We start from the raw sequence: 16,730 nt of genomic DNA, 5'->3' as shown, positions 1-16,730 counted from the left end.
ACAAAGTTGGGATTTTCGGAAAATTTTATGCTAGGGCTTAAGATTTTTCCTTTTTAGGAATAAGTATTTATTTCCTAAGTAGCTAAGTAGCCTTTTCAACAGCTGTATTAATGGAGGTCTAGTTATTTAGCAAAATACACGCCTTTTTTTTAATCTTAGCCAAATTTTAAGTAAATGTAAAAAGTAACCAAATAGTTTTTCAAATTCGTTTTTAACCAATATGTCTGCAAATTCAAAATCACTTGAAATCTCACCACAAAGTACTTTAACTTTCACAAAAACCAACAGAAAGCAAGAAATTACCATCAAAAATGTTGGCGGAAAGACAGTGACTTACAAGGTAATACATATATTTGATTTAATTATACTATTATTGAAGCATATTATCTATAAATCACCAGGTGCAAAGTACAGTGCATGGCAAGTTCAATATAAAACCACGCTGGGGCATCCTGAGTCCCAATGAGCACTCACATGTCCTCATAACCCTGTGCAAGGATGTCGAGCTCTCGAGAAAGGGACGCGACAAGATAGTGGTCGTTTGCATGGTTTCACCCATCAATGCTGTGGACTTCGAGATGACCGCCTCCTTCTGGCGCCACAATATCTGCTACGATCCGGATATCGAGAAGCACCAACTCACCTGCCATAAAATGGATGGGGCGGGCGAGGGCAATGGCGACGCAGTCGACAAGGATGCCGAGCCGGGGGATCTAAGGTTTCGCCAGGGGTTATTCCCATCATTTTGCAGTATTCGCATTCCGAGCAAGTACTGGCGATAGTTTTCGACTGGAGGAGAAGGGGCGCGTCGATTTCACCCTTCCAACCAGACTGGAGTGTCAATTATCCCGCCCGAGCATTTTGCCCTAATGGCTGCAGTGACTAAGTAATTGGTTAGCAGCCCTACCTTGTCTTTCCGTGCGCCTCTATGGGCCCTAACATTGTTGATAATGAGCCTTCATTAAAAACTAAGAGCGTGTCTATCTCTCTGTGAGTTTGTGTGTTGGTTGGGTGCATCAAGTGGCTCGAAGGATGCTCATGCATCCTGGCAACATCGAGTGCGTTTACCCTACACATCTGGCTGATAAAAAGGCGTAAATTGATGGCATTTTAGGCGCGCGCCTGCTTCTTCCTTCACTGGCAATTAGGCAAACGTTAACGAAGGCTCTTGAACTTTGGATGCTCCCATCGATTGACATTCGCTGGGGTTCACCAGGTTGCCCGGCAATTAAATCGCAGCGTGAAGCACCAAAAAGTGTGGAATATGGTAAGGGAAACCATAAGAAAGCAATGCTAAACAGGTAAAGTTGAAAGTTTAACCATTTGAAACCGCATCGAAACGTGCATTGTACCTGTTTACACTTAAATTGCTAGGCTTCTTAGCCCAAGCACTGGTCAAAAATTAAAATTGCATAAATCCGGCCAGCTTTGTGTATGGAGCCACAAGGTTTTATGGGCTGATAGGGGGCTTTTCAAAGGAAATGAGAGCCAACGAACGAGATAAAGACATTTGGAAATTCTTCGCATAAGGCCAACAGCATGAAAGGCACTCAGCCAGTAAATTAGGTTCATGTCTTAACTATAGTTTTGACCCAAGTCCAAGGGGCCAAAACAAACAATTCGATGCCGTTGCCAATGTTGATGATGATGATGGTGATGTGGACTTGCGGGGGCGTTGCCAAAAACTGGCCACTTGTTCTGCTCGAGCTGTGTTGTTGCTGGGGTTTTTGGGGTGGCCAACAGCCCTGAACAATGGAGTAAATCATAGCCATGAAATATGTGCCAAGCGAGGAGACGAGTAGACGACCCTACACCTGGCTAGCTAGCAAGCTGGCTGGCTGGCTGACTGGCTGGCAGCTTGGTAATAATAATGAAAATACAAAATAGCCCAGCTGTGGGACGGGCGTGTATTCATCGCTGGCTGATGCCTTCACCTTGTGCAATTGCAGTTTGTTGCCCGAATTTACGAGCCGGCACAAAAAGCAAACGTGACCGGTAGGGCAACATACAAATATTTTCCTTTTGGCTAAATAAAACACAAAAGGAAACACACAGCACGCAAAAAATAAATATAAAAATGTAATAAAATTGCAGCTCATGCGAGCGATAAAATGTAACTTCCCCCGCTCGCACTTGGGAAATCTCAGTCGTAAACTATACAATGACTTGGCACTGCTTAACCCTTTGGTGACCCTCTGGCGCACCGACCCACACCCCCCTCCACCCGTTTTTCCCCTTTTCTGCATGATTTAATGCGTAATTTTCAGGAGTTTGCAAAATTTTTCGGATAATTTATCATTTTTAGATGGGATGCTGGAGCGAGGGAAAAAGCGAACTTTGAGCTGGGATTTCTCCATTTTTTTGTTGGCCACAACGACACCTGCCTGTGGCAGTGCCTCCATTACAAATGGCTTCGAATGCGGATGCCAGGAAGCAAAAATTTGTGACCACAGTCTCATTGACATTCGAGATTTAGTGGTGAGTGGGCAGGACGGACATTGGACCATCGACCAGCGCAGCCTTAATTAAAATTTTCCCATTGAAATGTGGCCGGAGAATAATAAGCTGCCGGTACAAGCTCTGTTGATAAATGTCCTGGGGATTTTACAGGACTTTCACAGGTCTTTTGCGCAGCCGGGCCAAATTTTATGGAAATTGTTTTTAGTCAAAGTGTGGGAGCTAAAATTTATTTGCGTTGAAAACAGCTCCAGAGTGGGAAGTAAATTTGGTGAAAATTATACAAAACTTTTTGGATTAGAACTAGAAAGAAGTTTTTTACTGACAAAAAAGACTCCTATTGAACTTTTGTTATTATAAAAAGTGCACTTTTGTCGGAGATTTGGTTTACGGTCTAACTAAATAAATGGAGCATAAAGTTTTCGGCAAAGCTTTAAGCAGATTCATCAAATAAAAGTAATATGAGTATTTTCCTCTTAAACAAGTGTAGTTTTGATCCCCATAATGTAGATATAACTAAAAGTTAGGTTTATAACTTTTTTCTCAGTTAATTATCGTAAAGCTCTTACTTATTTCATGGTACACTATTTCAAACAACTAGTTTGCTTGGTCGCTTTAAGATGGGATATTCAAATCATGGAAAAATGTTTTTCCTAATTAAAATTGATTAAACTTTCAACCATGATGCAATCTGATTGGAATTCGATATGCCTAAGGGTTTGTGGGTCCTTCGTTTCTCCCCACTTGGAAACTCTCTTCTCCAAAGCAATTAAAAATGTAATGCATATCCTGGCCTTTGAATTAAGTTTTCCCATCCCAACTGAACCGAATTCTTGGTCTTCGACTTGTGCCTTGTGGCTTTTCCTCATTCTCATCCAAATATTATGTATGCAATGGCAAATATTTTGGGAATTTTTGATATAAGAGCCCTCCCAAATATGCAATTGAGAAAGGCAGACTTTGAGTAGGGTCAAAATGCAGTTGGTTTTAATTACCCAACAGTCATTTGCATACGGTAAGTACTTGGACTTTAGATTGCTTTTGACCCTTATGAAACTACAGTAATGTTAGTTCGAAATTGATGGGTGATTTTAACCAATGCAGGAACAATTTACGAAAATGCACTGAACAAAATTAATTGGAGAGAATAACATAAACCAATTCAGGTGTATCGTTGCAACTTTCACAGCCACTTTTCATTTTCAACAACCCATAAATCAAGATGAGCAATTCTAATTCGCGTTATCAAGTTACCTCTGCATACAGACACCAATTAGTAAAAGCTAACTTGTTTCACAGCACTGGAATTTGATTGATTCGCAGGTGCAGAGCACCATAGTACAGTCTCCCCTCGACATCTTGTAATTTGTCGTCTCATCTGGCAGTGTTTCTTCTGCTCGGAGGTTTTTCATTCCATTTACCCCCTGCCCATAACTCACACACTTTGAAATGCAACACATGGCGACGACTGCAGAGATTTTCCCTTTTGCCGCTGCTTTTCCTCTAGATTTTCCACTGCTACGTTTTTTCTTTTACGTTTCTTTGGCACTCAGAGTTCCTCCACTTTGCTACAATATCCTTTCTGCTGTCTATTTTTATCCCCCAGCACCGAGTTTCCCTGAGTTCTCTGGGGTTCGTTCGCATTATCACTCGAAAGAGTTGGGGTATTCCGAGTGCCATGGTACCGAGAGAGCTGTGGATTTGTCGTAATTGTGGAGTGGAGTGTTCTCGTCCATCGCAGCAGCGTGTCTACCTCTTTAATAAAGTTTCCTCAGCCTCTTTGGCAGCCCCTATCCACGATTTTTAGTCTGTTTATTTCTCATTTTTTCTGCCTTTCTGCTGCTGTTGAAGCAGACAACCCCATGCTGCGTTTTTGACTGTCTGTGCAACACTGCAAGAAAACTGTCTTTCATTGCTGGACATTTTTAATAATAAGAGATTTACTTGAGTTCGTAATATCCTTAAAATTCATTTTTAAGATACTAGTTTAATTTATTATAAATTTTTATTATATATGCTAGTTTTAGCGATTTCTTTTGAAGCTATAAACATCTATTATTTTCCAAGTAATTTGATACTGGCCTGAAAAGTACTCCCAGTGTATACATATATATATGTATCAACCCCACAACCTTATGGTTAAACAGAAGCAGAAACAACAGCCTATTCCTCCAGATCCCTTGGCCATCCGAAGTCGGAGGCCAAAGGCATCTAAAATTAGACTCCAGACGATGTCGATATGGAAGCAGTTTGCTCATTAAGCGACCAATGGCAATCGTACCACATGTACAGCATTTTAATTTGTGGAATTAAGGCGCAGTAAATGAGAATGGCTCGACTTCCCCTTCTTCTTTCAAACTTGACCACCTTTCTACCATAAAGTTCCGCATAAACAAGATAAAGCTACAAATATAATGTTAGCGTAGTAAAGTAGTAAATTGCTGTTATTAAAACTCGCTTAAAGCAGTTCAGTAAAAGTGTGGAAATAGATTCACCGATAAAATTTAATTTGTCCTAGTAGTTAAATGATTTCCCAATCATTCTTTGAGCAAAACATACCTGAAAGAAATAGAGAATAAATTCATATTAGCTACATAAATTATAATCACGAATATTTGCTTAAAATATCATTAAAATTTTTCCACCAGACAAACTTTTATTTAGCCCGCGGTTTGGTAGCTTTTTGACAAGCCCATTATTAGTTTGCAATTTCAAATGGCCATATTTGTTTAATATTTTGATAACATAACTAGTTCAGATATACGCCTGATCCGCTTTACTTTGGCGAAATTACTATGGATTAACGTGAACAAATATTTTCCATAAAACGTATATTTCGAAAATACAGGCATGCCTGAAGCTAGAATGAAATAAAATAATGCACCCCTAGAATATTCGTATAAATCCGCTTATTTTCACATGAATTGAGTTCAAAAAGTCAAAAGCAAATATAAAATTCACCCTGAACACATCTGCACTTTAGCGCAGATTTGTTGCGTGACAAAAATGCAAATGGCAAAAAATTGGAGTAAAAAAAAAAAACAAAAGCCGAATGAATAAATTATATATAAACACATCGTACACACATTCGTGTGGACTTTTCAATTTAAATGTGCGTAAATTGTCTGGAATTCCCGTGCCAGAAACAGATTCTACGCGAAATCTGCAGTCTATAAACCTGCGATACATAAGCGTATTTGAAAATTTGTAAACAAATGCGGGGCTACAGAAAATGTTTCAATTACAGAAATCGAAAAAACAAAAAATGGAAAATCCAAAAAACAGAGAGGAACATACACTCTTTGCATCTGTATCCCATTTTTGTTTAATTTCTCACTCATCTCGCAGCAAAATGAGAGGTTCTGAGCAATCGGGTCTGGGCATTTAATCAGTTTAAATTGACACTGGGGGTCAAATTCATTAAGATAGAATTCCGTTTTGTTTTTGTTTGGCTGCTGGGCGTTGGCTTCATGCGACAACGAAACGACAAACGTCAACGAAGACAACGTTGGAATTTTTAAAACCATAAATTTTAGAAAAAAAAAAAAAACAAAACAAAAAACAATAGGCGCTATAGGCATTTTCCATTAGCATTCCATTGCTTGCGGCAACTACGCAACACTTACACCTAGGCCAATGTAATAATGATTGCTTTCCCGGAAATCGCCGCAAGCGACTAGAACAGTATAGAACTTGTAAAAATCATAAAAATTAAATTCAAGGCGAAACGCGTATATAGATAATGTTATAAATAGCTGGCAAATAACAACGGAGTTGGGGGCAGCAACAAAAGGCGCTATTTTGCAGGATATGCGTGACTGGCATTGAAATTAAACAAAATATTTCAGCGCTCAGTGTCAAACGAGGCGAGAGGCACAGTTCGCAATGGTTGAAGATTGTGGGGGGCTCTTTTGCGTGGATACTGTCGACGTGGCAACCTATAAGGAGGGTTCTATTTGAGCGGAAAAAAATCCAAATACATAAATATACGTAATGGCTTTTTACAAGAAAAACAGCAACAATAAATCTTACTTGCATGGGTTTTAGGCTAAAGAAATACCCTATTAACTAAGTAGAGAAACGTAATTAGTTCAAAATATTTTTGGTATATAAAATAGAATTTAATAAAACATTTTTCAATAAAAAAATATTACTATTAAAAATATTATTATTTATAATTTTAAAAGCAGTTATGTTCTTCAATTAGTGTATGTTCTATAAAAAATCAAGACAATGGTACTAATAAGAACTTTATATCATAGCCTATGCCATCCCATACTTGTATCCTTTACAGGATATTACTAACAAGGATATTTCCATTAGTAGTGGCTACAAACATATTTACAGCCTTAGCCGGCTTAGAGGGGCGTGGCTGCGACAAGCTACGCATTACTTTGATTTTCAGAAAGAGCGTTAACTTAACAAAGATCTATGGCACAAATGAGTTTCTGCGTGAGTGTGTGCGTACGTGCGTGTGCGTTGATTAAGTGCCACTGTGTGCACACATGCCAACAAATGTACAAATATTAAGGTACCCCTCATCAAATGGCACTCGCCGCCAGTATATTTCAATAAACTTGTCATAATTGCATTAAAAATTCCTAAAAAGCCAGGACCCGCAGCGTTGAAACCACGACGAACATATTTCCACAGGCGATCAAATTTGAATTGCCCAAATTGCCCTTTATTACTTTTTTCACACACACTAAACAGGGCGAAATGAATGCCAGCAGAAACAATAACAACGGCGATAACCCTTAGAAGTAGAATAAATGTTATCCACGGTTGTAAATAAGCGGCAATAACAAGAACAACAACCAGAGGGAACCAAACAATAGCAACAACAAATTGGCTCGCGTGTTTGAGCCGCATTAAAAGGAACTTTTGGGCCAGGAGCAAAAGTGATGGCAAGAAACGTGGCCACTTTTAGTTTTTATATACGCTACATTTCTTTGTTGCGAACACAAAAGCAAAAACTAAGGGTAATACAGTGCAGAAAGAAGCGGATATTTCGGAATACTCTTTAAAATACTTATTGCAAAGTATTTCTACTTAACAAGCAAATATTCCATTTGAATTTCCTAATTTTTGTTATGTGAAAAAAAAGTATTATTTTTGCCGCACATGTTATTAGTCTACATTTATGCATTTTATATATTTTTCAGCGTGAGCGGACGCAATTAGCACTTAATCTTACGCTAGGATTGTAAATTGTAAAATATTGTGCCATAAATTAAAACAACACTTTTAAGAATACATATAAAATCCAAACAATGTTTTCCTTCTTTGTGGAAACAATAAGATTTTATTTCTGAAACTGAAACTGTATATGTAGTGCAAAAACTACAGCACTCAATTATGGTCAGTATAAAAAGTTACAAGGGAGGAAAACAAAATTAGTTATACTCCAATTCTTAGCTGGTTCAATTTCTTATTTTGTTTCAGTACACTTCCAACTGCCCTAGCACTCACCCCCCCTCCCCTCAAGCTACTACCACCTTATATTAGCCTCATTATTATTTCGCTTTCGTTTCACACACACATGTACACACAATTAAGTGGCCATGGCCTAGGTGGATTGGATACTCACATCCTGCTGCCAAAAGGGAGGCCTCATCAAATCGTTATTGATTGTTTGTGGAGGAGCGGAGCTGCTGCTCCTGATGGTGGTTTCAGTGGCTTTGTGTATGATATGGTGGCGGTGCTGCTGCTGATGCCCGAGAAGACTGCGAAATTAAGTGCCCTGTTTTTTGGGCTATCATTAAAGCCCGTATCCTGCGGGCGCGCCTCATAAATATCGCCAAAGCATATTGATGGCTATCTGGCACGCAACCAGGCTAAAATCGCACCAACGACCCCCGAAGGCAAGTAACTTACAATCTGATCTCGTTTCTTTTTTTTCGCCCGTCTCAAGATAATTTGATAAGTGTTTGTCTGCCCCGAAGGATGTGGGCTACTGTATATCCTCCAGCTGAGATTGAAAATGGAAATTTCTGCAGAATTTTCACGGTTATTAAAAGAAGCAAACAAACATATTTCCGAGAAAAAAGAAAAGGCGAAGGACCTAAGGAACTAAGCAACTTTAATAATATGCGAGTGTTCGCTATTTTAAATTTTTGTTATATACAAAATTTTTGAATATACACTGAAAGAAGAATTTATGGCTCATTTGACATTATTTTTGCTTTAGAAACTTCTCTCGTATTTATATTATCAGACTTTTATAGTATTCAACAAATAAAATTTGGTACATATGTGCACATATTAAAAAAACTATAATCACTCTAAATTTCATAATCTATTGTTTGTTCTATGTACAATTGCGTAGTTATTTGCGTTGACCATCTAAAACCCATCTCAACACATTTGACAATCGGTTATGTAGTGGCAAGAGCTTCGATGTCATTTGCATGCAGAGTAGCACGAAAACAAATGTCAAAATCATAGATTCGACTGAGATGGGGGGGATGAAGATGGGGCTGGTGCTGAGTTTATATGGTCAGAAGGCGGGATTTTGAAGTGGGGTCGTTCGGTTGGGCACATCTGTGCCTATGTCCATGTGTTTGTGTGTGAGTGCTGGCATTGCCGTTTGTGCTTATTGAATACGCAAAACATGAACAGCACAATAAAGCAGCACTAAGGCAGCTCGGCAACAACTACAAATGCAAACAGACAACAGCTGCAGCAAAAATATCGAAGACAAAGCCAGACCCAAAAACAGAATCACCATCACAAGTACAATCACAATCGATGAGAATCGCAGACAAAGCGTGCATAATTAACATGCAAAACATACAACGATTATTTGAATTTATGTGCCAGAGATAATAGAGAAAGGGGTATAAATTGCTGGGACAGCTGTGTAATGGTAAAGCCAATATGAGACCCAACTCGAATGACTTGGTCAAGCTGATTTAAGCGTTTGGTATTGATCAAAAATGGAAAATGATAAAATTGATTTCAGGTTTTTCGGTGGTAACAACTATTGAATACACTCTGAACACGTTTGTGTTTAAAATTCATGGATAATTGAAAATAAGTTTCAAATGAATCAACTTTTCTCAAAATTAATTCAAATTTCAATAGTAAATCATTGTAGTTTCATTTTCTTTGTAAGCTTTTTTTACATTCTAAGTTATTATATCTTAAAAAAGAACATTCTTCATTTATTTTAAGCAACAAAATCCTTTTAAATACCCCTGTCAAAACTTAGTGTAACCATAACTGAAAAGCATGCATTTTTCAAAGCACAAAAAGGGTTTTATTTTTCGTTGGATGGAAACCCTTGAAAAATTACGATACTTGGGGCAGGGCGAAGGTGGGGGTGTACTACGTAGTATGGATGTACACATAAAAGCGCCAAAAAACAAAACCTGCACCATCTGAAAGGCGAAAGTGCAAGCGTCGAATGAGGTGCATTGTGGCATAGAATTGTGAGGGGTTAAGAGGTGAAAGGGGAACGGGCTAGGGGCATAGAAACAGCCAGATACTTGCTCTCATGCTAGAGCGAGATGGAGCAACGCAGAAAAAGCCAATTTAACGCTTGAATACAGTTTTCAATTTAAAGTTTTCGCTTCTTTTTGCCGTTTACTTTTTTTTAGCCGCACACACAGCTTTCTTATTCCTGACTTGCTGATGTGGTGTACCCCATTCAATTTCGCAGCACTCCTTCCAGTATATATCCCTTTTATATGGCCAGGCAACTTGTTACTCCTGAAAAACGCACAATGTGTTGATGGGCCGCAGGGGAATGGAGCGGGGAAAAGTATCAAAATCCATCACCCGGCATTCAGAAAGAAAAAAAAAAAAAACCTGGAAAAGAGTGCGCCTTAAAATTGTGTATAGCCAAAGCCAAAGCGCATAAAAGTTTACTTTGATTAAAGTTCGATCTAAAGTCACAATATACACAAAGTAAGCAGAGATACCAAAATATTTGTAAGACAGGGGCGTGCCGATTTATATGGAGGGGGGCTAGAACTTCAGATTTCAAAGATATTCAGAAAAAAAATTTTAAAAACCTTCAGTACAATCAATAATTTTAGCTTTTTTTTTAAAGTAAACTTAAGAAGGTTCTGATTATTTTATAAAGTTACTATTTTTTTCATGTTGTAACCCAAGTCATAGTTTTTATCATCTGATAACGTTGTTTTAGAAAGTATTTTCTCTAAAATGTCAATCCCCCCACGTACGCCTCTGTTTTTCACCAACCAGGAAGTTATCAAAGGCAAAAAGGGGGCGGAATGAGGTTGCAGACAGAAGCCAAAAGGCAAGTCAATGTAAGTGAAGCTATAAGTGAGCCAAAGCTGATTGAAATGATTGAGGCGAAATGGCGTGATATCGAGTGGGAAAAGTAGGGAGTTAGGAGAAGACCCGGCCAAAAAGGATGAACGTGGGAGCTAAGAAGGAAGAGTGGAAATGCCGGCAAAACCCACTCTTATAGATGGCAGCTAAAGTACGCAATGCTGTTATGTGTCAACAACGCCGACAGGATGCTGTTTATATTGCCAACATCAACGGCGATGGAAAAAGTAGGAAATTTGGTTCAAGAAAATGCGATAAAAGACACTTGGCCATAATCGAAGCGGCGAAAAAAGAGGATATAGATCCGCTGTTGGCCAAGATTAACTTGAATGGAACACGCCAAAGTTAAACAAAAACACAATATTCAAGAAAATCGAAATTTGTAAAGGACTATGTAAATGCATCCTAAATTCATCAGCATTTGATGCGATGTTGTGATAACTACGAGTATCTACGAATTTATTACTTATCAGAATATAACATTTTTATGTACAACGCCCAATTAAGTTTTTTTTAATTGTATAACACTTGTACTTAGCACTGCACTAATATTTTTCAGTGGTATTCGAAAGACCAATCCCAAAACACAGACGTACCTGCAAATAGACGAAGACAAATTATGATTAATGTTAGAAACTTGAACTCTCGACTTAATCATCTATCAAAATTCATAACAACATAACTATAATGTTTAATCAATTGCCAGAGCCGGTGCTCAAAATATTTTGGCATTACTTGCCAGTTTCTTCCCCCTTCCACATTTATTTGTATTTATGACAAAACGCGGCGCAAACAAATTAAATTTGTGTTGGGCTTTCATATCCACTTGGAACTCGTTAGGCGCCTAAACGTGGCTCAACTTTGCCCAAAATCGTTGCGATGACTTGTTGTTGGCTAACTGACGCGATTTTTTCTTTATTTTTTAATGAGCCACCTGGGGCCGTAGCACATTATGATCTCTTTGGCCACGCACAAGTTAGCCATCAAAGCCGAAAAAAGGCGACCTTAGACGAGGGCATAATTAAAAGCAAAGTAACGAAAAAGATTTTACCTTGCTGGCCTAAAAAACAAGTTGAATGGATAATGTTTTTCACTCCGCACAAAAGTGCGGAAAACTAGTAATTTTCAAAGCATAAAAAAAACATCAAGATTTTTGAAATGAGGCAAGCCCTTAAGTCTAATGACTGGGCTGAAGTATCTGTGGATCTGCCCCATTGACCAACTCGGACCCTGAATTTCGACTATATAATTTTCATCGGCAAAGTGTGGGTCACAGCCTGGATTGCCTCACTGCAAATGCACTTTTAATTTTTCTCTGCCGAAATGAGTTTTCAATATGGTTCCGAAATCGAAATGTACAAATCGAACAATTCCATTTTGAGCCCATTCCTGCCAAACTATTTCAGATTGTCTTATATAGTATTTTTTCCTCTTTTTTTTTTAGTCTGAAGAGGCAATCAATATGTGTATGAAGAAGCAAAAAAAGTAGAGATTCTGAGGAGCAGCAAACACTTAAATTGATTTTTCTTTGAAATTCGAGCTGAAATGATAGGCAGCAAACGTAGTTGACTTCATTTCAGTTCCTTTGTTTTCGAGCACTCAATCTTGTTTTCCAGTTCTATTTTCCCCTTGTGCATTTGTAACCTTTCTAGTCGACTTTTAATTAAACTTTTTTTTCCGACTTTTTCCTCTACAGCTTGTTGCTTAAAATTCACAATCAACTCGCTCAGGTTTGCTACGCTGCCAAGCACGCACCGAAGATTTTTGGCAAAACAAAATTCACACTAAGAAAATCTTTCTTCTTCCTTTAAATGATCTTTTAAATAATAAAAAATGTTTTAAATATGGATTATAAAATTCGCAAATTGATATAAAGTAACATTTATTTTAGATCTTTTATATTTATTAACAAATTTAATTCTATTAACTATTGTTAAACCTGCACGAACCGAAGTTATTCGAATGAAAATTTAAGGACTCGATTCAAATTCATGATGTATACAAATACATATATTTCGAATATTCCTTTCAGCTTTCCCCAAAGTGTATGAATATTTGGCCCAAGTCCCTTCGTTCTCTGCCGCCGCCTTCTTGGCTTTTTCCCATTTCGGTCCTTTGCATTGTTGCATCCTGCGTACAGTTCGCGACATTTTCATTTCAAATTTTATGCCCAAGAGGAGGGCCAGAAAAGGTAAAACCACCGCAGCCCCCTGGTGCCAGTAGCTCATCTGCATCTGCATCTCCATCTGAATCCGCATCTGTATCTGCATCTGCGTTTGCGTCTGCATTTGGGGTGCCCAGTACCCAGAATACCTTCACCCAGCCACACATCTTGTTTTCATTTCCGTCAGCTACAATTGACGCTGCTCAACTTAACCTCATTCGTCCTGCATTTTCATTTGCATATTCAGAGGGAAATTTTTCGCCGAGTTGCCGTTGGTTTTTCCAACACTTGCACAGGCCATGACACACCTTTATATGGCCAAAAGGAAGATGTCCCAAAGGGAAGTTAGCCTTCTTTGTTGCAACGCTTGTCAACTGCGAAGGGTTTAACGATCTGTCGTATTATTTTGGTATATCACCATACGGCATAAAAAAAACTGAAGTAATCATTAGGTATGATAGAAAAATATTTAAGCTCTTTACTTAGATAATTCACTAACAATTCGCTTAAAGATCTTAATGAGCATTCTACACAAATATTTTCAAATGGCATTTCTACCTAATGCTCATTTTCCACCTCTTGTTGATACTTTTTTTTAATTCATTTTGTTTTATTTATCTTAGCACCTTTGGGCAGGGTTTACATAATATTAAAACAAAAACGCAACAGCAAATTCCCCCGACAACTTTTGGGGTGCCCCCTTTGACCTGCTGCTCAGCACATCGTGCTGGGTTTTATTCCATTTCCACTTTGCTAACTGACATGATAAAGTGTTGCCTTGACTGCCTTGCGATGTTGCAGTGTCTTCTCTTGGCCTCATCTCCATCTCCCAGAGAACTCGAGGATGTCGCTGCATTGTCACGTTTCAGCGCCTCCAACCCTCAGCTGGAAAACCCCCACTCGCATTTCCCTTTCACCATGCAACTGGGGTAATGCACTTACCCATCCGAGCAACCCACCAACCAACCAGGCCACTTGTTTCCCATCAAATGAATGTACATAAACTTCGAGCGAAAGAACTTGACTTGCAATCGCACCCGCATGTCGCAAACTTGTACAGAAAGAATTGGGATTTGTCACAAATATAAAATGTATTGTATTATTTAAAAGTTTTTGTTGTGATTAATATGCCTATTGTGCGTATCTATAAATGTATAATGATAATTCAATTAAAAAACTAATTTTTATCTTAAAAATTGAATGTAATCTCCAGGAAATACTGTAAGGAATAGTGTTGTATAACTATTATTAGTATTATCTTGATGTAAAGTATTTCAGCCTGTTGTAAAAATATTTTCCTCAGTGCTCTGCTGTCTATATTCAGCTTGGAAAATGGAAAATTCACAAACAATTTAGCCTGTCCCTCGGCTGTTGCTAATTGCAAAAAAAGAAGATACGAAATTCGGAAAGAGCTGTGGAGTTGTGGGGCTTTTCAGCTGCGAAGTATGAGATACAAACGCAAACAACACGAGATGCGACAACAGGAACATGGCCAAGTCAGTTTGGCTCAGTCAAATGCAACAGACACATCTGTTGTCCCTGTCCCTGTCTCTCCATGCTTTCGCCATCTCCTTCTAACGCCAGACTGTTGTATTTTCCACGTGCAAAAATTTGTTGGAATTTTGTGTGCGCATAATTATGTGGCAAGCCATGAGGCAGCGACGGGAACACAAAAGTGTTGCCAACAGGCAGTCAACTCATCAGAGTTGCAGCCGCATCCTTGTCTGGCTTTGCGTCATTCTGCCTTCCCTGCTTCCCAGTCTTTTCTGAATCATGCTGCACTGAGATCAAATAGTATCCATGAAAATAATTCCATTCATAACATATAGATATATAGATATTCAGTTCATGATTTGAATAAAAGATTATTCGATTAAAATTTAAATAGGTTCTATAGAAATAGTGTATGAAATGTTTTTAAGTTTTTCACTTTACATGTCATATCAATCAAATTTTGATCCGTGTATTAATCCCTTTCATCTGAAATACGCATACGTCATGTTGTACGGCGAATTCATGACGCGACTTTGGCTGACTCTGCAGAGTTGCGCCGGCTGCATATATTTCTTGTAATTAAAATCGCATTGAAGCATGCAGCGATGGCAGAAACAGTACCAGAACTAAAACCAGATACAGGGAACAGGAACGGAAAATCGGGACAGAGGGCGCGGACAAACGAAGCCAAGCCAGACTTTGCTTTTGAGGCAGCCGAGCAGGAGCACAAGGAGCAACAAAAACTTGTTAACGTGTGTGCCATGGCAGAGTCCTGGTCCTCGTCCTGGTCCTGTCTTTCCGCTCGCCTCCCCCCGTTCGTGTGTTTGGTGTAATTAAACTAAATTAAGAACTCTCTTGGCATTAAAATGAGATTTACGCTTCAGCGGGATTGAACGGGAGAGTGGCAAGAGCTTAGCGAAATGGCATTTTCAAAGCAGATTTAACAAACCACCCATCCACCCATCTCGTTCCCCCACTTAATTAGAGCCGGAGAAAAAAATGCGATGAAGGAAACGATGGCGAAATTTCCTTATTTTTTCCTACAACTTTTTTGACAGCTACTCCTCAAAGCCAAAAAAAAAATGTAAATAAAATTGAGCCATTTGATTTGATTGCTTTCAACCATTTGTCAGGACTTGGCCAAAAAGAAAAAAGTTTTACCCAGCCAGATTTCAATTAAATAAACTCACATCTCGCCTTGGGAAATTATTTCCTTGAGCTTGTTCTGCATTTTGTTACTCAATTAAAATGCAACAAAACAAATCGTTTTTGGGGTTTCGAAACTGTAAAACTTTGGCACTTTTTGCAGCGCCTGCTTGTATGCAATGAGAAATTTGCATGCCATTTGCATATGCATGAGAAATGAGTTGAAAAACTGCGCCAAAGCAAAGAAAATTAAAAGAACTTTAAAGATTTACAAAATGTTAAGGGGAGCAACCGCAGAATGTGGAATGTGGGGAGTGGTAAATGGGGAGTGGAAAATGGTGAATCGAGCGATGAAACCAAATTGAACGAAAGACGGGCAATTATGCAAACGCGTGTAATTAGTTGGTGGAAAAGTGGAAAGTGGAAATGGAATCAAGCGGGGGGAAATGTCTTTTTGCTCCGGCTCCGTCTCATTTGCTCTCCTCAGTCGGTATGTTTTATTGCCTTTTTATTCCTTTATTTTCGAAGTGGGGAAACAATGCCAGAAGTTGGCGAAAAAGCTGCGCCCGGCTGTCAGCACAAATACGTATTTTATGCTTGCCGCAAAAGGTGGCACAACGGAAAGAAAACTCCGCCGCTGTCGAGAGAGCGGCCAAAAAAAGAAAATACTTTTTGCCATTTTCCCGCAACCGGAATTATAACAAATGATGCCACGGCCCCTTTTTCCACCCAACAAAGAACTTCCCTAATAATAAAAAAGAAAAAAAATATAATTGTTTAGCTCAAAATGCGCATTTAATTCGCGGACGCAAATCGAGCAAAAGAAATAAACTTGAATAAGAGGTAAGGGAACACAAATGGCATAACGCACACAAGTGAAATCCGGAATTCAAAATGGAAATGCGGGCAAACCGAAAAATATTATTTTAATATGGTAAATAAAGCGAACGGCTGGGAAATAAAATTTATGCATTTCAATTATGGAATAAAATAGAATAAAAAAAACGGGAGATCAAATAATATCAAGCAGCAGCAAATGCGATTCTGTGGAGCAACTTTTTCAGCCACAGAAAAAATTTAACAAAGGGCAAAAATTAATTAAGAGCACTGCGGCTGGGAAAATGCATCGAAAGGCTCTCTTTGATTGCTGTTTTTCGTCTCTCACCTA

At 38.7% G+C, this 16,730-nt stretch overlaps 2 protein-coding genes across 21 annotated transcripts in view; one reads left to right on the top strand and one right to left on the bottom strand.

Annotated features, from left to right (window-relative positions):
• Window positions 1–16,730, bottom strand: part of LOC117141641 (RNA binding protein fox-1 homolog 2) — a 77,142-nt gene that overhangs the window by 34,592 nt on the left and 25,820 nt on the right. The gene's annotated exons all lie outside the window — the stretch shown is intronic.
• LOC117141647 lies at window positions 96–983 on the top strand. Its single transcript, XM_033305220.1, has 2 exons — window positions 96–340; window positions 402–983. Exons 1-2 carry the CDS (start codon window positions 221–223, stop codon window positions 780–782), a joined length of 501 nt encoding a protein of 166 aa, XP_033161111.1. The 5' UTR covers window positions 96–220; the 3' UTR covers window positions 783–983.

This window comes from Drosophila mauritiana, chromosome 3L (assembly GCF_004382145.1).
Source record: "Drosophila mauritiana strain mau12 chromosome 3L, ASM438214v1, whole genome shotgun sequence".
NCBI lineage: Eukaryota > Metazoa > Arthropoda > Insecta > Diptera > Drosophilidae > Drosophila > Drosophila mauritiana.
The sequence above is the reverse complement of the archived record's forward strand: the minus strand, read 5'-3'. Positions and strand labels throughout refer to the sequence as shown.

Coding starts and splice junctions, on each gene's coding strand:
- LOC117141647 (XM_033305220.1), top strand. CDS start 221: ATGTCTGCAAATTCAAAATCACTTGAAATCTCACCACAAAGTACTTTA. Junction 341..401: donor GAAAGACAGTGACTTACAAG/GTAATACATATA, acceptor ATAAATCACCAG/GTGCAAAGTACAGTGCATGG.